Raw genomic sequence first — 21,599 nt, forward strand, 5'->3', positions numbered from 1 at the left:
TAAATTTTTTTTAAATTATCTTAGGAAATACTCCTCATCCTCTAATCTCTCAATAAATCTATTTTGCCACTCAAAAAGCAAGTAAGGAAACCTTAGAAAAGCCCAGCAGAATGTACTTTCTTCTGTATTTTTAGCACTGCCTCACTTTTTCAAGCAATTTTACACTGGAATTACTAGATCCCTTCATTTTCTACAGGCTGAATAGCAGAAGGCCTTGCCCTAAAACATGAAAGATGTGCCCTGGGGTGCCTGGGTGGCTCAGTTGGTTAAGCATCTGCCTTCCGCTCTGGTCAAGCACTGCATCAGGCTCCAAGCCCAGTACAGTCTGCTTCTCCTTCTCCCTCTACTCCTCCCCGCACCTCCTCTCACCCTACTTGTGCATTCCCTCTCAAATAAATTAAATCTTAAAAAAAAAGAAAAAGAAAGAAAGAATAAAAGATAGGCCCTAACATTCTTCATGTCTTTACTGATAATACCTTCCTTTTTTATTTCGGACTCTAAACATACAGTATTCATTTAAAAGGAGTACATGACAAAAGATCTCAATCATACTTCGTATTCATAACAGTTTTACAGAGCTTAAAAGTCAGGGATGTGAAAACATGTTTTCAAGTGGGAACAGAGACATGAAGTTATAAATTTGCTATTACTAATAAAAGAAAATCATGCCCACCTTGAAAATGACAACTGTAGGGAAGAGCAGAGCAAAGTCAGACAAATGGGGAGGAGAAAACATACACAGAAACAGGGAAAAAGACAGCAGAAAGGGAGAGGCAGAAACAGGTTCCATCCATGAGGAGATACATATTTTGAGGGTGGAAAGGATCAGAAGAACAAAGACTTCACTATCTACCACACCTCCCAGAAAACAAACAACCATGGAAAAGGCACCAAAACAGACACTAGTACCTACACATCGCTGGAGAGTTCAAAAATAAAAGTAGCAGGTAGGAGATTATCAGCATTTGTAAAAGGCCAGACAAAGGACTACAGAGGAGAGCAACTCCACTCCCTCTTCCCACATGAAAATAAGAGTTGTTCTTTCCCTGACCCCTCACCAAATTTTCACACAATATATGTATATGAAAAAGAGAGAATGTGACCTCTTAGCTTTCCAAAATAAAATAGCTAATTAAAAGCATACAGCATATAAGTAAACAGATAATTATCCAATCGGTAATTTACTTAGAGGCCTGTCACAGAATGTTAGTTTACATAAAAATATAAAAGTATGCACATGCATATTTAACATAAACTATCATAAAGAATACAAACCTTCAATAGCAAGACCACTGTTTTGCCTCTAGAGGGCGAACTTGGTCTTCTGGAAAACTCTAGACAAGAGAAGTTACTTTCAGACTTTACCAAAGTTAAAATTAAGATGTTGAGATAGCAAAAATTCCCAAACTTTTTTGGTGAACAGTGCTCTTGGCGTACCATTAATTTTTCCATGGCTCCCCCTAAACCAGTAGAAATACCAAAGTATTGTTTAATAAGTAGTTTTGCCCAACAATTTAATAAGGATTTAAACCCTAACACTTAGTAGTCATTGGAAAAAAATAATACACATAAATTGAAGGGGAAAAGGTTTTCATTCTTAAATAACCACAATTACTAATTAGGCATATATGCTTATCGTGCACTGTATAATTTCACAAATCTCGAAATCAGATTGGACACGATCACGCTCATTTCCCATTGAACACTGATCTTTGCACAGTATCTGATTTTCATCACAGAAACCTCAGAAAACCAGATTAACAAAGATATGATGCCACAGGAAAAAAACAGTGTCACTTAATGTTAAAACTGTGTATAATCTCAAGCTAACAGTCTGCACTGTATCCACCAGACATTAGTATCACTGAGGCAGCCTCTGTTCCCCTGTGTGTAGGCTGCAGCACATCGAGTACCCAGGCCCACAGGTTGGAAAACACAACACTGCAGTTTCAAGTCCCAGCAGCTATATAAACTAGTCAGTGTTTTAATTGTAAATAAAATTAACTAAAATATATGTTTTTAAAGATTTATAAATTTTCTTGTATTACCTGGGAAATGAGTTTTTCTTTAAGCAATAAAAGGAATACTATTAAATCCTTAATGGAAGATGTTTTCTCTAATTGGAATGGTGATTATTGTCTTAATGTGATTATTTTTATACATAATGATTGCGTTGAATCTGAAAAACTACAATTGGGAAGGAGAGAAATAGAAAATGTATTACATACATATCTCCTCCTTCTGAGAAACAATTTCTCAGAACTTAGAAATGCCTGCAAACTCATCCAGTCTCACCGATCTCCTGGTACTGATGGAGCCCAATTTTAGGAGTCAAGATCTGAAATTCTTAAGAGCTTCAGAATATGGACATTGATACAGATATTAGAAGAACTGATTCCAAAATTACTAGAAACAGATTATACATCCACCTATTTCACAAAGTCCTTGGTTAAGGTAGAACACTAGAAAAGTGACCAAAGAAGGTGTTCAACCTCAAAATTTACTCAGTTTTTGCTTTCTACTGTTTCACCGATTGGTAACTCCTTGCATCCATAAAATCTGTGCCACTGGCAAACACTACCATATTCAATTACAAGTCAATGTACGTGGTAAGACTGCTTAGCTAAGAAGAAAAACAAAAAAACCAAAAAGCTCTTCAAGGAGTAACCAGGAAAAAAATTCAATGTTCCATTACTTTAGAGAAGAATTTTCACAACCATAAATGATAATTGAAAATATGTGTGTGTTTTTAAAAAAAAATTTAAGGTTACTATAAGTATCTAATAATCCTCAAATTTTATATATAGAAAAAGGACAAATGAAAGTGGAATATGATTCATTATCAAGAAAAAAATATTTGAAAAGCTAAGACAAACCATGTGGCTATATTAATACTTACCTGTTGAATGATTTTAGAAGTTTTCTGAAGATTCTCTCTGGGAGGGACTTTACCAAACAATTTCCAGCCAGGAGCACTATGGACAACTGATTTGAGTTCCTTTGTCCTTTTTGGAAAAAGGTTTCTGAAACACAGAAAAGTTACATGAATTGTGTTTTTGGTAACCAGAACACTATTTAATAATTTTTAAAGTATGTTTGTACCCAAGACAAATACAAATATTTTAAATTAAATTCTATCTTTTTAATTTTTAAGTACTTTCTACACCCAACACAAGACTTTAACTCACAACTCTGAGGTCAATAAATAGCCTGGGAAGAAAGTATCTTTTGGGACACCTGGGTGACTCAATCAGTTGAGCATCTGACTCTTGGTTTCACCTCAGGTCCTAATCTCAGGGGTCATGGTCAAGCCCCACATCGGGCTCCACGCTCAGTGTGAACTCTACTTGGGATTCTCTCTCCCTCTCCCTCTATTCCTCCTGCTCTTGCTCTCTCTCTAAAATAAATAAATAAATCTTTAAAATATTTTTTTAAAAAAAGGAAAAAAAAGTATTTCTCACAAATCTAAAGGAAACCTGCACAATGATCAAAGATTTTTTTTTAAAGACTGTTTATTCATTTGAAAGAGGGAGAGAGAGATAGAAAGCACATGAGAACACAAGCAAGGGGGAGGGTCAGAGGGTCAGAGGGTCAGAGAAGCAGACTCCCCGCTGAGCAGGGAGCCCAACACAGGGCTCCAACCAGGACCCTAGGATCATAACTTTAGTTGAAACCAGTTGCTTAACTGATCAAACCACCCAGGTGCCCCAAGGATCAATGATTTTACTTTATCTCTAGACCCTTACCAACCAAATTAAGTATCTATAGCAGATAGAAGCAGGAATGATACTCAGAATATATATCCACCAATAAAGCATGATCAACGCACTCTCAGAAAAGTCCGGATGAATCCAACCAAATAGGAACCCTTCTTATAAGCTATGATATGTGATTATTATGAAAATTTTTAATTTGCACATCATTACAAATTATTTGAAGTCCTAAATAACTTGGTTTAACTACATTCAAAATATCATGTATCTGTTCTTAAAAGTACATTATTGTGATAAAAAGGAGTTATGTTTTTAAAGCATAATATTAAAGCCATTCTTTGAGTTTAGGAAGGCATCAATGGACTCCTACAAAAGAATGTGGGCTAATTTGTAATACATCAAAGGGACACTCCCATTTCCTTGGGTGTGCAATGGAAGTGAACTGATGACAATGTAAGTTCTACTTAGGATACTCTAGAAGTTTCATCTCAGAGATTATATATAGTGACTCAATTCTCTACTTATTAAGATCTCTAGGTTGGAGGTTTTTAATAATGATTATACTGAGGACTGGTATATTTACAACATACAATTTCAAGCTTCAAACGATGGCCTATTAATTTAAATAGTATTTGATATCTTGTGTGTAATAATAGAATTTCTATGATCATTTCTCCTTCAAAATGAACATGAAACTGTTAAATTTTCTTAACAGAGGGCACTGAAAAAGACACCGAAGGAGAAAGGAACTCTCCTGTGGTTTTCAGCAGCTGCCAAGTAGGTAGTAGAACTCCACTCAGTCACGTGCCCAGGACATGCAGTCGTTCAGCGAATTTGCAGCGCTGGCAAACTCATCCTGGAGATAGCTTCTACACCCCTCCTGATATGGAAACTAGTACCCCAAAGGCCTCCTGCTGGCAGTGAAATAACAATTCCCTCGATAAGCCCCACAAGGCTTGTCTATACTCCAAAGGTTTGCCATCCAGCCATGCTAAACACAGGAGAAAAATCTTTGTCACCATGGTTTATGCAAAAAATTACTGAATATGACATCAAAGTCATGATCTATAAAGTAAAAATTTTTAATTTTTAATAATATTTTATTTATTTGAGAGAAAGAGTGCATGTGTGCACACGTAGGGGGAGGAACAGAGGGAGAGGGAGAAGAAGACATCACGCTCAGCAAGGAGCCTGACGTGGGGCTCGATCCTGGGATCCTGGTATCCTGACCTGAGCTGAAGGCAGATGCTTAACTGACTGAGTCACCCAGGCCCCCCTAAAATAAAAATTGAAAAATGGCCTTAGGGACACGTGGGTGACTCGGCTGGGCATCTGCCTCTGGCTCAGGTGATGATCCCAGGGTCCTGGGATCGAGTTCCGCACTGGGCTCCTTGCTCAGGGGGGAGCCTGCTTCTCCCTCTGCCTGCTATTCCCGCTGCTTTTACTCTCTCTTCCTGACAAATAAATAAAATTAAAAAAAAAAAACTGGCCTTAATCAAATTTAAAACAAATTTAAATCAAATTTGCAGTTCAAAAGCATCACTAATGCAAAATGGAAGACTATTAAGCTCTAGATGTCAGTTCCTTCCCCAAAGTAAAAACTGAGCTGCAAAGAGCACTTGTAATCAACCATTTCAGAACTCTAGAAACTTATCAAACATTTGTAACAAACAGGAAAGTACATGAAGGAAGAGGGTGCTGCTGATCCTTCCTAAATCTACAACATGTGTAAACAAACCACCTTCCCTCAATTCCTTAGTCGTTCCCTCCCAAAGAAGTGGAGATTAGGAGCTCATGTTTCTGAAGTGGTTGATGCATCAGGAAGGATAGCTGGGTTCATGTCTTTCTAAAATTTGGAGTTATGAATTTTGGTTGGTCTGGCAGTGACCTGAGGTACCAGCACAGACACCTGTATCAGTTCAGTCATCTTGCAGCAATGGCTTCTACTGGTGGTGTCTACTGGAACATTAAAAAAGATAAAACTCTTGGGTGCCTGGGTGGCTCAGTTGGTTAAGCATCTGCCTTTGGCTCAGGTCATGATCCTGGGGTCCTGGGATCAAGTCCTGCATTAGGCTCCTTGCTTAGCTGGGAGCCTGCTTCTCTCTCTGCCTGTGGCTCCCTTCTGCTTGTGCTCTCTCTGACAAATAAATAAAATCTTAAAAAAAACAAAAAACAAAAAACTCTTTTGTCTCTTTTTGAGCCAGAAGTTTAAGGAAAAAAATCTTTTTCAGGCTACCAGCTGACTGCAGAAATAACAAAAACTTGTGACATCACACAAAAAGAATGATATACTTCACCAAATAGTTTGGAAACATCACAAATGGATGACTCTAGCACTCAATAAGCAAAAATCACCAAATACTGAAGAGTTAACAGATTTACAGAATGCCACATCATAGTAATCAGAATGTCCATGTCTCAACAAAAAATTTAAAAACACACAAAGAAAGAACAAAGTATGAACCATTCACAGGAACAAGATTTGACAAAAACATCCCTGAGGAAGTTCAGACAGTGGAACTACTACTCAAAGATGTTAAATTAACTGTCTCAAATATACCTAAATAAACTAAAGGAAACCACGGACAAAGAAATGGGGAGTGGAGAATGCATGAACAAAATAAGAATATCGGTAAGGGAAAAGTATTACAAAAAGGAGCCAAGCAAATTCTAGGGCTGAAAACTAGCATAACTAAAATGAAAAAAAAATTTTTTTAAATGATTTTATTTGGGGACACCAGGGCGGCTCAGTGGGTTAAGTGTCTGCCTTCACTTAGGTCATGATGCCAGAGTCCTGGAATCAAGTCCCATACATGGTTCCTTGCTCAGTAGGGAAACTGTTTCTCCCTCTCCCTGCCGCTCCCCCTGCTAGTGTGCTCTCTTTCTCTGACAAATTAAGTAAATAAAACCTTTAAGAAAAAAAAAAAAAAAACAAAGGATAAGGAAAATTTAGAAAACAGAGAAGCAAACACCACAAACAAGATTAACAAATGATCTTTCATCAGAAATCATGGGGGCCAGAAGGTAGCAGGATAACATTATTTAAAGGTCTAAAAGAAAAAAAACTAAAAGTTCAATATGTGGCAAATCTATCATTCAAGAATGAAAGAGAAATGAAGACATTTCTAGAAAAAAGTTGATGGAGTTCATTACCAACAGACCTGAGCTACAAGAAATGCTAAAGGGAGCTCCTCAGGCTGAAATGAGAAGTAACTGAAGAGTAACTCAAAGCCATGAGAAGAAATAAATAACAACAGTAAAATTAACTACATAGGTAAACGTCAAAGCCAGTATTATTGCACTTTTGGTTTGTAACCTTTTTTTCCTATATAATTCAAAAGGCAATGTATAAAACAATTATTTATAAATACATGTTAACGGACACACAATGTATAAACATGTAATTTCTGACAATAACAATATAGAGTAGGAGGGACAGAGATGTGTAGCAATGTGTATACTAATGAAACTGACTTGGTATTATTCAAAATAGGTTGCTGTAAGTTTAAGATGTTACTTGTAATCCTTGAAGTTATCGCTAACAGCTTAAAAATATGCAGAAAAGGAAAGAAGGGAATCAAAATGATCCACTACAAACATTCAACTAAATACTAAAGTGGTAATGGAGGAACTGGTGAACAAAAATCATAAAAGACATACTGAAAACTAATAGCTGAATAGGAGAAGTAAATCCTTCCTCACCAACAATTGGTTTAAATATAAATCGATTAAACTCTCTACACAAGAGATATTGGCAGACTGAATCAAAAACTGTCTATATGCTGTCTTCAAGAGATTCTATTTTTTTTTATCAAAGTATAGCTGACAATAAGAGACTCATTGTATTTATTTTTTTAGAGAGGGAAAGAGAGAGCGGGGGCAGGGAGGAGAAGGAAAAGAGGGAGAGAGAGGATCTTAAACAGGCTTCATGCCCAGTATGCGGCACTATGAGGGGCTCGATTTCACAACCCTGAGATCATGACCTAAGCTGATATCAAGAGTTGGACACTTACGTCTAAGTGTCTAACACCCAGGTGCCCCAAGAGGCTTACTTTAGATAAAAAGATACAAAGAAGTTGAAAAAAAGAGAATGGAAAATTATTTCGAAAATACATAAAAACCAAAAGAGACCTGGAGTGTCTGCACTATTGTCAGGCAAAGTAGTCATTAAGTCAAAGAAGGTTACAAGACACAAAGACAACATTATATGTCGAAAAAAACTTAATCCAGTAGAGGATATAACCATTTTAAAACATATATGCACCTAACAACAAGAGCCCTAAAATATGTGAAATAAAATTGACAATATTGAAGGGAGAAATAGACAGTTCTACAATAATAACTGGAGATATCAGCAGCCTACTCTAATACATAGAACAAGCAGATCAAAAAGGAAAACACTAAAACATTGTAAGTCAATTAGACCTAACAGACATATATAGCACACTCAACCCAAAAGTAAAAACACACATTCTCAAGGGCACAGAGGACATCTTCTAGAATGAACTACATGTTAACCCACAAAACAAGTTTTGATAAGCTTAAAAAGATTGAAATCATGCAAAGTACCTTTTTCAACCACAGTAAAATGAGACTAGAACTCAGTAACAGAAAAATATTGGAAAATTCACTAATATGCGGAAATTAAACAAAATAGTCTTAAATGACCAGTTGGTCAAAGAAAAAAAAAATCACAAGGTTACTTAGAAAACACCTTCGGGGGGGGGTAAAAAAGAAAAGAAAAGAAAACACCCTGAGATGAATTTAAACAAACACAACATACCAAAACTTATGAGATACAGCTAAGGGGGAAATTCATAGTTGTAACCGTTAAAAATGAACCATCTCTTATCAATTACTTAATGGCACACATGAAGAAACCAGAAAAAGAGCAAAGTAGGGTGCCTGAGTGGCTCAGTTGGTTAAGTTAATGTCTTCGGCTCAGGTCATGATCCCAGAGTACCAGGATCGAGTCCCACATTAGGCTCCCAGCTCCATGGGGAGTCTCCATCTCCCTATGACTTTCTCCCTTCTCAGGCTCTCTCTCTCAAATAAACAAGTAAATAATCTTAAAAAAAAAAAAAAAAAAGAGAGAGAGAGAGAAGTAAACCTAAAGCTGGCATAAGGAAAGAAAGAAAAAAAATTAGAGTGGGTACGAATGAACTAAAGAATAGAAAAATAGAGAAAAAAATTTAAAAGCTGGTTATTTAAAGAAGATCAACAAAATTGACAAACATTTAGCTATATGACTAAGAAAAAAAAGAGAAGATTCAAATCACTAAAAGCAGAAATAAAAGAGGGACATTATTACCAATAAAAAGGAGTATATGGGAATACCATAAACGACTGTTCATAGTCTAGTGTTAGGAAAAAGCAAATCATAAATGACAATTAGGTACCAAACACACCCACTAAGGATGACTATTATTTATAAAACAACAACAAAATAACAAGTTTGCACCGATGTGGAAAACATGGAACAGTGGGCATGTAAAATGGTGAAACAGCTTGGAAAACATTGCTGGTAGGAATGTTAGGTGGTACAGCCACCTACTAATTTGGCAGTTTCTTTTATAAGTAAAACATAAAGTAACCATACAACCCAACAATTCCACTTCTAGATGTTTACCCAAGAGAAATGAAAACATAGGTCTACATGAAGGCTTAAACAGAAATGTTCATAGCAGTATTTTTTTTTAAGATTTTGTTTATTTATTTGACAGAGAGATATCACAAGCAGGCAGAGAGGCAGGCAGAGATGGAGGGGGAAGCAGGCTCCCCGCTGAGCAGAGCGCCCAATGTGGGGCTTGATCCCAGGACCCTAAGATCATGACCTGAGCCGAAGGAAGAGGTTTAACCCACTTAGCCACCCAGGCACCCCTGTTCATATGGCAGTATTATTCATAATAGCCAAAATATAAAGACAAGCTAAATATCCAGCAACTACTGAATGTATAAATAAAATATATATTCATGCAATGAAATCCTATTCAGCACTAAAAAGGAATGAGGCGATTGATATATGCTACAACATGGATGAACTCAAAATATGCCCAATGAAAGAAGTCAGATGTGTAAGACCACATGTGTAATTCCGTTTATATGAACTGTACAAAAAGGCTACTCCTGGGGGTGGAATTAACTATTGACTATAAATGGGTACGAATGATCTATGGTGTGGCAGAAATGCTCTGCAACTAGATTTCAGTAATGGCTGTACAGCTAAATAAATTTAATATCATTGAATTATGCTTTTAAAATGGATGACTTTTATAGGATGTTAACTATACCTCAATTAAGCTGATAATTAAAAGAGATTATTTAAACTAACAATCAAATATAGAAGGCTGACACTGCCAAAAGTTGGTCTTTCATCAAGTTTAGTAAAATAGATAAAACTTCCAGTGGGATTTATGCAAAAAATAGAAATAAATAAATTAGTTGTAAAGAGAACATAAAATCAGATGAAACAAAACTTTTAAAGGGAAGAGAATTTATAAACAACTCCAAGCCAATAATTTAGAGTACTTCTCAAGGGGCGTCTGAGTGTCTCAGTGGGTTAAGAATCTGCCTTTGGCTCAGGTCATGATCTCAGGGTCCTGGGATCTAGCTCCAGGTCGGGTTCTCTGCTCACCAGGGTGCCAAGCCTGCTTCTCCCTCTCCCTCTGCCTCTGCCTGTTCTGCCTCCTTGTGTGTGTGCTCTCTCTGTCAAATAAATAAATAATAAACCTTAAAAAAAAAGGATATTTCTCAAAATGGACAGAACTTGTAAAAATACAATTTATCAAAACAGACTTGTAAGAAATATAAAATATCAATAGTCCAAAAATCATTTTAAAAACTGAAATAAGAGTTAAAATTTCTCCCCCCAGAAAGGCATATTAGTTTTGTTTCTTTTTAAGATCTTATTTATTTATTTGACAGAGAGAGAGTGAGCACAAGAAGGGGGAGCAGCAGGCAGAGGGAGAGGAACAAGCAGGCTTCCTGCTGAGCGTGGAGCCTGATGCAGGGCTCGATTTCAGGACCCTAGAATCATGACCTGAGCCAAAGGCAGATGCTTAATGACTGAGATACCCAGCCGCCCCATGGCATGTTAGTTTTACATGAGAGTTCTACCAAATTTTTCGAGATACAGATTGCACCAATATTGTATAAACTATTCTATAATCCTTAATCATATCTGTAAGGCCAATATGAACTCAGTAACAAAACTGGGCATAAACATCTTAAGAGAGTAAAATTACAGACCAACCTAACTTATGAACACAGAAGAAATATACTAAATATTAGCAAACTAAATATAATCTGTAAAGATAGATGAATACATCATGACTGGGTTAGAGTTGTCTCAGGAATGCAAAGGTAGTCAAACATTATAAGATCTTAAATGTTATTCAATACAGTAATGAAAAAAAAACTATGATAATCTCAATGCTGAAAAAAAGATAATGAAAAATATTCCACTCAGGATAGAAACTACAAAAGATGACTCAAAGAGAACTTCCTTAAGGACACCTACCAAAAACCTACAGTAAATGTCATTTTTTTAAAGATTTATTTATTTATTTGAGAGATAGAGAGAGAGAGGAGCAGAGGGAGAGCGAGAGAATCTCAAGCAGACTCCCCACTGAGCATACAGCCTGACACAGGGCTCAATGCCACAGCCCTGAGATCATGACCTGAGCTGAAAGCAAGAGTTGGACACTAACTGAGCCACCCAGCTGCCCCAGTAAATGTCGTTCTTAATAAAATGTCAGAAACATAGTCTTTTAAAATCAGGAACAAGACAAGGATGCCACTATTGTCACTTCTATTCAACTTTGTACTGAAGGTCTTGGTGCAATCAGGTAAGAAAGAGAAATAAAAGGCAGAAGGATTAGAAAGGAAGAACAAAAGCCATTATGCATGGACAATATGAAAATATGTATTTAAAAACTCCGTAATAGGGGCACCTGGGTGGTTCAGTGGGTTAAAGCCTCTGCCTTCGGCTTAGGTCATGATCCCAGGGTCCTGGGATCGAGCCCCACATCGGGCTCTCTGCTCAGCAGGGAGCCTGCTTCCCCCCTCTCTCTCTGCCTGCCCCTCTGCCTCTTTGTGATCTGTCAAATAAATAAATAAAATCTTTAAAAAAAAACCTCCATAATATACCATCAAATTACCAGAAATAAAGAGTTCAGCAAGTGGTTACCTATAAGATCAAAAAACAAGACCCAGTTTTGACTTTCTATCTATCAATAACGGCTAGAAATAAAAAAGTTGAAATCAATATCAGTATCAACAAAATATAAGGTACTTAGGGGCACCTGGCTGGCTCAGTTGGAAGATCTTTTGACTCCTGATCTCAAGATTCTAAGTCTGAGCCTCGGTTGGGGTGTAAAAACTACTTAAATAAATCTTCAAAAAGTACCTAGAAATAAATCTAACCAAAGTTTTATAAGACCCTTATGGGGAATGGATACAATTATCCTGAAACATATTAAAGAAAACCTAATTAAATAAAAAGACAGCTTATTATTTTTAGAAAGGACACTACCATAAAAATATCAGTTCTGGGCAAGTGGGTGGCTCAGTTGGTTAAGCGACTGCCTTCAGCTCAGGTCATGGTCCTGGAGTCCCCGGATCGAGTCCCACATTGGGCTCCCTGCTTGGCAGGGAGTCTGCTTCTCCCTCTGACTTTCCCCCTCTTGTTCTCTCTCTCTCTCCCTCATTCTCTCCCTCTCAAATAAATAAATAAAATCTTTTAAAAAAAATCAGTTCTTCCCAAATTCATCTAAAGATTCTGCACAACTCCAATCATAAGCTCAACAAGGTTTTTTTTTTTTTTTCTTAAGATTTTATTTATGTGAAAGAGACAGCACAAGCAGGGGAGGGGCAGAGGGAGAGGGAGAGAGAGAAGCAGACTCCCCACTGAGCAAGGAACTCAACATGGGGCTCAAACCCAGAGCCTTGGGTTCATGACCTGAGCGGAAGGCAGACACTAACTGACTGAGCCACCCAGGCGCCCCTAAACAAGGTTTTTGAAGATCTTGAAAAAACTTTAAAATTTATACTGAAGAGTGGACTAAAAATAGCCAAAACACTTTAAGGGGGCGGGGGGAAGGTAAAGGGGAGCTTGGGTGGCTCAGTGGGTTAAGCCTCTGCCTTCAGCTCAGGTCATGATCTCAGGGTCCTGGGATAGAGCCCCACATCAAGCTCTCTGCTCAGCAGGGAGTCTGCTTCCCCTTCTCTCTCTCTGCCTGCCTCTCTGCCTACTTGTGATCTCCGTCTGTCAAATAAATAAAATATTTTAAAGAAAAAAAAAGTAAAGCTGAGTCCCCCTACCAAAGATTACCAAATTTACTACAACCAGTTTTTTTGTGTTTTTGTGGTTTTTTTTTAGGATTTTATTTATTTGAGAGAGAGAGAGCACTACCAGGCGGAGAGGCAGCGGGAGAAGAAGTAGGCTCCCCTCAGAGCACAGAACCCAAAACTGAGCCGGATACCAGGCCCTGGAGATCATAACCCAAGCTGAAGTCAAATGCTTAACCAACGGAGCCACCCAGGCGCCCCCAAAACCACTGTTTTTAAAACAGCATGGTAATGGCCCAGGGATGAAAAAATTGATCATCAGAAAAACAATGCACAACTTAGAAACACACAAAAGCATAAATGGAAACAGAGGTGGCACTGCAATCAATGACAACAGACAGATCATTAAAAAAGTGACGCTAGGGGGCTCCTGGGTCTCTCAGTTGGTTGAATGTCCAACTCTTGAACTCAGCTCAGGTTTTGATCTCAGGTCTTGAGTTTGAGCCCTGCATTGGGCTCCACAATGGGCACGGATCTAACTTTTTTTTTTTTTTAAGTATAAAAAAAAATGATGCTGGGACCTTTGGCTATCAATGCAGGGGAAATGAAACTGGATCCCTACCATATGTAACAGTCAGTTCCCAGTGGATTAAATAGTTAGATCTGAATAGTAAACTTCCACAGCTTTAGAAAGAAATACAAGAGAATTTTTAAGTAAGTTCATAGCAGTGAAGCATCTAAAAACAATACCTAGAAGCACTATCATTTTTTAAACAATTAAATCACAACATTAAAATTAACTACTTGTTTACAAGGGGCAGTATAGAAAAAGAAAGTAAAAAGACACAAATCTGGGGTGCCCGGGTGGTTCAGTCTGTTAAGTGACCACCTTCGGCTGGTCATGATCCCAGGGTCCTGGGATGGAGTACCACACTGGCCTCCTAGCTCAGCAGGGAGTCTGCTTCTCCCTCTCCCTCTGCCCCTTACCCCTGCTTGTATGCACGCTCTCTCAAATAAATAAATAAAATCTTAAAACACACACACACACACAAATCTGGAGCAGAAACTATAACACAAGTAAATGACAAAAGATTGGCATATAGAAAATATAAAGAACTCCAACTATAATTTTCATAAGTGACAAACTGTCTGATAAAAACAATAAAAACTATTAAAAAGTATTGCACAGGGGTGCCTGGGTGGCTCAGTCATTAAGTGTTTGCCTTCAGCTCCGTTCATGGTCCCAGAGTCCTAAGATGGAGCCCTGCATCAGGCTTCCTGCTCTCCGCGGGGAGCCTGCTTCTCCCTCTGCCACTCCCCCTGCTAGTGTTCCCTCTCTCACTGTCTCTCTGTCAAAAAATAAATAAAATCTTAAAAAAATATATTGCACAAAGAAGCCAAACAAATGGCAAATAAAGAAATCTATCAAGATATTTAGCCTCATTCGTAATTAGTGAGCCCACAAACTAAAAGCAGAATAACATTTTATTTACACAGGATTGGCAAAAACCAAGAAATCTGATGACACCAGATTTGGAGGGAGAAGAAAGCTGCTAGGAATTGATAATAGTGTGATCACACATCAGTTTCTAGCTCATGAAGCTGAACATTTGCATCTAGTGATTATACATTTAGCCACATACTCTAGAGAAAATTCTGGACATGTGCATTAGAAGACACATTTAAGAACATTCAAGGAACGCTATTCAAAAAAGCAAAAATCCTAAACAGTCTAATAATCCACTGGCAGAAGAATAGAAAACTTAAATTGTGGCATGTTACTGAATGTAATATTGTTCCTCAATGAACACAAACCAAAGCTACAACCATCAATATGGATGAATCTTAAAAACAATGCTGAAGGGCGCCTGGGTGGCTCAGTGGGTTAAGCCTCTGCCTTCAGCTCCGGCCCTGATCTCAGAGTCCTGGGATCGAGCCCCGCATCGGGCTCTCTGCTCAGTGGGGAGCCTGCTTCCCCCCTCTCTCTGCCTGCCTCTCTGCCTACTTGTGATCTCTCTCTTTCTCTGTAAAATAAAAAAATCTTTTAAAAAAATGCTGAGTTTTAAAAACAAACAAAAATGAAAGATGCAGAAGTGTACACACAGTATACCATTTTTACAAAGCTCTAAAATAATATAAAATAATAAGAAAAACATTCTGGCAAAAGTAGTGCTTAAATCATTAAATGAATTCAGGTTAGTTGCTACCTCTTAGGGGTGGAAAGGATAGTATGATACTCATAGGTATAATTTCAATAGTATTGATAATGTTCTATTTCTGAGACTGAGCAAAGGGTTCATCAATGTATACTATACCTCATAATTCATGTATCTGTTACAGAGTTTCTTCTGTATGTGTCCAAAAAAATATTAGTTTTTATTGTTATGTAAACCTAACATCCCAAATGGAACTCCCTTATAACTGGAGAGCATGATATAAATAAAGGATTGCATATTCTGAATCCACCACTGGGGAGCTATAAAGTTAGCCTTTTCCTACATAGTGATGGATATCCACTTTTGCCACAAGCTTAGGTATACTTATTTGAGCCAAAGTTGACAGACATTTCAGATTTTAAGTACTCTTCCTATGATTGATTCACATCTCTATATAAATTTGTCTCAATCATCAAACTGAGGTTGTTACTGGGTCAGAAGACTTCATGCTAACAATTAGCTCTTGGTGGGGGAGGAGAAAGAAGTGTACAATGAACAATAAGTTTGATTTTTACAACTACCACCAATTCTAATCATTGACCAGAATCAGATCTTTCACTCAAATCTAAGAACCCCATAAATCACTTGCCCCTCACAATGTATAAACAAGGTAGTTTTATGATGGGGAAAAAATAGCATTTCATTCTCTATCCGAGAAATATAGAATTATGTATATAATTAAAGCTAACACAAAACAAACACAGTGAAATATAGTTTCAAATAATGTGACCTGGCAGAGAATACAGACATAGAAGCAGAAAGAGGAGACCACAAGCATAAGATGCAGTTATAGTGAGAGTAATAATCACAAATCAGAAAAATCTCCAGGCACAGAGCATTACAGAGAGCTCTTGGGTGGGGGTGGGGGGCGTCGTCATTGTAATCTATGATTTTTACCTATGATCAAGGTATTGTAATCACTACCAAATACATTCTCATATGAAAAACTAGCAGCTATACATAGTAATACTGTGCATCGGGCCACCTATAAGTTACAGAACTCTTTATAAACCACAGTCAGAATGCCAAATAAACATGGATCTTTTCACAAAGACCACTGGAAATTATCCTGCATCATAAAAGGCCTGTTAAGATGTGGGTTTACAGTGCTCGCTTCGGCAGCACATATACTAAGATGTGGGTTTACATCTGAAATTAATTTGTGAGGATATTTTAGATTTCCAAAATTGATGTCAAGGAATACTAACATCTTAAACCAAACAATACTTTCTATGGATGTAGTTTCTGAAGAATCTTGATATGACTGGAAAGGAGAAAAGCAAAATAAATGCATAACCTCCACAATAGAGAAAGTCTGGTTTCAACATTTTTATAGTATAATATCACAATGATAGTAAGTTCAGCATAAAGTTTAAATTTTAATTAAATCATTAAAACAAGTCAAAACCAAATACCTTAAGCTTACATATCCAATAAACTTTGGTTACTTCAAGAAATTTCCATAAAAGAAATATGAGCCAACAGGTATCCAATTGCTAAGAAAGGCCACCAGATAATGTTTCACATTAATTTCTTATGCCACTAAGAAATTTTGGATTAGGTTTTCAAGTTATCCCCTGCCACAGAAACTGTATATAATGCAACTAAAAGGCATACATCTGCAACAAAAAGTAATTTTAAGATATTATTACAAATATATGAAATTGTATTAAGGTAATACAAATCAAATGGGTTCTACTAGTCAGTCTAGGAAGAGTACCACTCTATTAAGTCTTAAAGGAAAACATAACAAAAAAGGTACATTAATAGTTCAAAAATATGTCATATGCTGTCATTCTTCCTATACCCCATCCCTCGTCCCCTAATCCACTATCAGAGGACTGATGAAATTAAGGTCTCAGTGCAAATAAATTTGTGGGACTAGATTCCTCCTCACCACCTTTTCTTTTTTTCCTCGCCACCTTTTCAAAGTGAACACACACACACACAGTTCCCTTTTTTCTGTCCCCCTTAAATATCCCCTTTAAATTTCTTAAAGTCCACACTAAAGGTTCTTAGCAAAACCAACCAAACATGTTCAAGCACGCATATACAAAAAAGAGGAGACAGTTCTTCCTCTCCGGATTTCAGAGGTAGAGCTTGACCGTACGAATGAGAATTATATGGCAGTGTTAGGAGGAAAAGGTCACTCCTGGCTTCTTCCTGCTCCCTTATTCATCTCCTCTACCTGAGGGGTTAAATTTTGGTAGATAAACATGCTGCTTAACAGCAGAGAAGATACAGTTTGCTCTGCTTCCCTAATAATACAAGGTTAGGCTTCCTCTGTACCCCTCTGTCTCCGACCCCCTAAAGAAAGACCTGCTATGCTAGTGACTAGCTAGGTAGATAGGGAAGTTTTAGAAGTCACGCTGCAGCCAAAGGCATGTCTTTCAATCCAGATGTCATCAGCATAAAGTTGATGTTTTCAGGACCCATTCGTCTGTGTCCTATTTTTTTTTCCTACTGATTCCAAACTCAGATGGGCTGATAAAAAAGTATTATTTACTGGTTCTCCCCAAACTCCGAAAGTCAAGTTTTTAGAAGTTGAAAGCATCTTATTACTTCAGATACACTGGAGATATTAAAAACTATTTTTCTAGTTTGAGTGTTTGGGGTTTTGTTTTTTTTCCATTCTGTGACAACATCTTGTCTAGAGAATAGGAAATGGTAGTGGCAATCCATCTTCTCTCCACTAAGTTCATTCTCTATCCTCAATCAACACTGTGCTCACACACACAACTATCTACACACACAGAGACATAAACACACCATCTTCCATTCTCTCCTCTAATCTGTGTCCGGTCTTTTTAGCAAAAAGAAATGAGAAAATCTGTTGTACCAGCTAAGAAACAGCACTAGGTGAGAAGTAGCAGTTCAATGTTTCCACATCACTGAAAACATACACACGCACAAAAGAGGCACACCAAGAAAAAAACTGATGTGGGAGTTAGAAGAGAAAAAAAAAGGGCCTAGCCCTTCTTCTCAGTGGCTTTTATAATAAAGGTTGGTGAATGATTCTTGCTTATTAGTACTAATATTTGCTTCACATATCTGTGTAACTGTGTCCGTTTCATTTTTCTAAGACTTCATGTCTTTTACCACACAAAAAGAGTTACATATGATAAAACAATCAGACCACTTGCCTATTACACCATATTAAAGGATAAAGCTAACCAAAAAGGGGCAAAACTTACACCATGATTCCTAAAGTAGAAGAAACTCCAGGGCTTCAGTCTTCAAGAACTGGCAAACCCATAAACATGACAAAACCATGTAAATTCTGAGACAAAACCATGTAAATTCCATAGTTTCTCAGACTATGGAATTTGACACAGAAAACTGGAACTACCTAAATTTTCAATCTTCTGTCAATAATGTCAACACCGGGGGGGGTGTGGGGGAGGAAATCATTCTTTTTGCCTAACATTTATACCTATATGATTATTTTAATTTTTTAGATTAAATTCTAATCATCACTGAAATACATAAAGAGGGGTTAGAATGCTTTTCCAAACAGTTAAGAATCCAACTTCAATCAAAAGTAAAATCAGTTAAAAAACAAAACAAAACTAGAAATCATGACCTGATCTTAGAACTCCATCTCAGTAGAAACTGGACTGTTGAAAACACATGAACTTCCTGGACTTTGTACTTAAGTTTCCCCGAAGCATAATAGAAAGCCAAAAAGAAAACATTATCTAGTGATCATGGAATGCCACAGTTGACTACATAATTAATCCAAAGAAGTAGAAGTACTGTCTCTTTAAAATTCAGTACTTTGGCTACCCTTGAGTATTTTGGATTAAAGATCTGGCATGAAGATTACTTACATTCTTTCCAAACCTCAATCATTTTTCACTTGAAAAAGACTTTCAGCTGACTATATGCAAAAAAAGTACTTTTTCTGCCAGATAACTAAGGCTTTTTTTAATTCCAAGAATTTTCTTTTTCAGGCTTTTTCTGTATCTCTTTATTGTTATTGTAAAAATTGTAAAAATAAAAAAAAATACATAATTTTTATTTAATATACACTGCTAAACTAACCTACCTATTCTCAGAGATTGGAACTATCTAAAAAAGGACAGAATTCATATCATTTACTCTGTCAAGAAAAAACAACACACAATTTCAAGGCTGAAAGTAAAGGTTATACGTAGGACATGGGGAGATGGAGGAGAAGTGAGTTGGGAGAAACTGGAGGAGGAGAGGAACCATGAGAGTCTGGACTCAGAAACAAACTGAGGGTTTTGGAGGGGAGGGAGGTGGGAGGTTGCGTGAGCCTGGTGGTGGGTATTATGGAGGGCACGGATTGCATGGAGCACTGGGTGTGGTGCATAAACAATGAATTCTGGAACACTGAAAAGAAATTTTAAAAAATAAATTAAAAATTTTTTAAAAGAAAGAAAGTAAAGGTTATAATTTTGGGGGGTTATTGTTAAATATTTTAGAGTTGCCAGGAACTACAGAGGGTAACCAGGTCAAAGGTTCTTCATCATGAATCAATGAACCTACATGAATGAGCTAGAGGAGGTCCACAAGCCTCCTCAAACTACATGTAAATTTGAAGTAAATGATGTGCTTACAGAAATTTTTGGGGGGCAGTTGTCTATAGCTTCCATCAAATTCTCAAAGTATTCAATGTGTACCTGCCACCACATCGGGAAAACTTATAAAATCACTTGCCAAAGTCACATCACTAGAGACCTGAGTCAGGTCTCTTGAAGAGCTAGATCCTCTTCTTTCCAACCACACTTAATTTGTTCATGTCCTTCACAGAACAATTAACATGTCAGAGCTTTTTAACTATTCCTATTCCCTTTGATTCTACATATTGCCAAAATGCTTTTTAAAAATACACATTATCTTTTTCTTCCTCCTATGTTCATGTCAATAAGTCACCTTATGGTATAACTTATTTCTTGTTTTAAGCAAATATTTATTTTTATTAAGTAATCTGTACACCCAACATGGGGCTCAAACACATGACCCCAAGATCAAGAGTGGCATGCTCTACCAACTGAGCCAGCCATAATAGGTTTTGGGCAGTATCTTACTAAGAGAGATCTTTTTATTCTTTTGTTGCACAGGCAGAACATAAGAGAATACAATTAAGGGGGGAAAAAATTAAAAAAATATATTTGCTTTTGTGCTACATACTAATTACACATCTTGAATGCTTCATGAAGAAAATCTCCATCTCTCTATACCCTATGTAGTACCTAACTACAGAAGAAAGATAGAAACCACCAGAAGAAGAAAAAAGGAAGAATATAAGAAAGAACTTTTAGAAAGAGAACATAAACAGTAACAAGGAACAACACATTAGCAAAATATGAGAAAGGTATTTCACCAGGAGGTAAGCTATCTTTTAACCTAAAAGAAATTTAGGAAATGAACGCAAGATAACGACTGATGATGATAAGTAAAGCTAATCACGTTTGTGAATACATTTCTATTTATGCCTCTTGCATTAAAAAAAAGAAATTTTGTTAGTGTTTTTCTTTATAATAAAAGTAAAATATATTCATATATATTTAATCTTCAATAATGGACACAGGGTTTCTTTTTGAAGTGATAAAAATGTTCAAAACTGATTGTGGCAATGGTCGCACAATTCTGTGAATAAACTAAAACCCACGGAATTGTATACTTTAAGTGGATCAGTTATATAGTATATGAATTATACCTCAATAAAGCATTATTTAAGTGAAAAAATTAAAAAGTGACAATATTTAAAAATAAAAGCGAAAAGAAAAGTGCAGCTTATCCCAGGAATGCAAGGCTTATTCAGTACTTGAAAGTCAATCAATGTTATCTACCATATTAGCAGCCTAAAGAAAAACCACATGATCATATCAACTGATACACTGACAATATCCTAAGTCCATTCTTGACAAAAAAAAACAAAAAACAAAAAACAAAAAACACAAGAAATTAGGAATAGAATAGAAGTTTCTTGGTCTGATTAAGGGACTCTTAAAACACACACACACACACACACACACCCTAATATTAACATCATACTAAACTGTGAAAGATTAAATATTTTGGAGATTAGAACAAAATAAAAATATCCACTCTCATCGCTCCCACTCAAAATCATACTGAAAGTCCTAGCCAGTGCAATAAAGTAAGTCAGTCTTGCAGACTGAGAAGGAAAAAGAAATAAAAGTTTCCCTATTTGTATAAACCATCATCATCTACATAAACAATCCCATGGGATCCATAAAAAATCTCCTAGAACTAATAGACATTTAGTTTGATTGCAGGATATGAGGCAAACATCAATCATATTTCTATATACTAGCAATTAATAACTGGAAACTAAAATTTTTAAAAGTGTATCATTTACCGTATCTCCAATATTAAGTATTCACATATA

General features: G+C 36.7%; 1 protein-coding gene across 8 annotated transcripts in view; it reads right to left on the reverse strand.

Annotated features, from left to right (window-relative positions):
- The window catches only part of TBC1D12 (TBC1 domain family member 12), a 100,815-nt gene that overhangs the window by 58,591 nt on the left and 20,625 nt on the right, over window positions 1-21,599 (reverse strand). For 3 of the 8 annotated variants that reach the window (XM_032836001.1, XM_032836053.1, XM_032836030.1), the window contains exon 2: window positions 2,900-3,023. The exons of 2 other annotated variants lie outside the window; for them this stretch is intronic. In XM_032836001.1, coding sequence (XP_032691892.1) covers window positions 2,900-3,023 — 124 coding nt within the window. Of the gene's footprint in view, window positions 1-1,275; window positions 1,335-2,899; window positions 3,024-18,411; window positions 18,419-21,599 lie in introns of those variants that run through there. 3 more of the 8 variants (XM_032836039.1, XM_032836047.1, XM_032836060.1) reach the window with 3 other exon arrangements.

This window comes from Lontra canadensis, unplaced genomic scaffold, assembly GCF_010015895.1.
Source record: "Lontra canadensis isolate GAN:19392208 unplaced genomic scaffold, GSC_riverotter_1.0 scaffold3, whole genome shotgun sequence".
NCBI lineage: Eukaryota > Metazoa > Chordata > Mammalia > Carnivora > Mustelidae > Lontra > Lontra canadensis.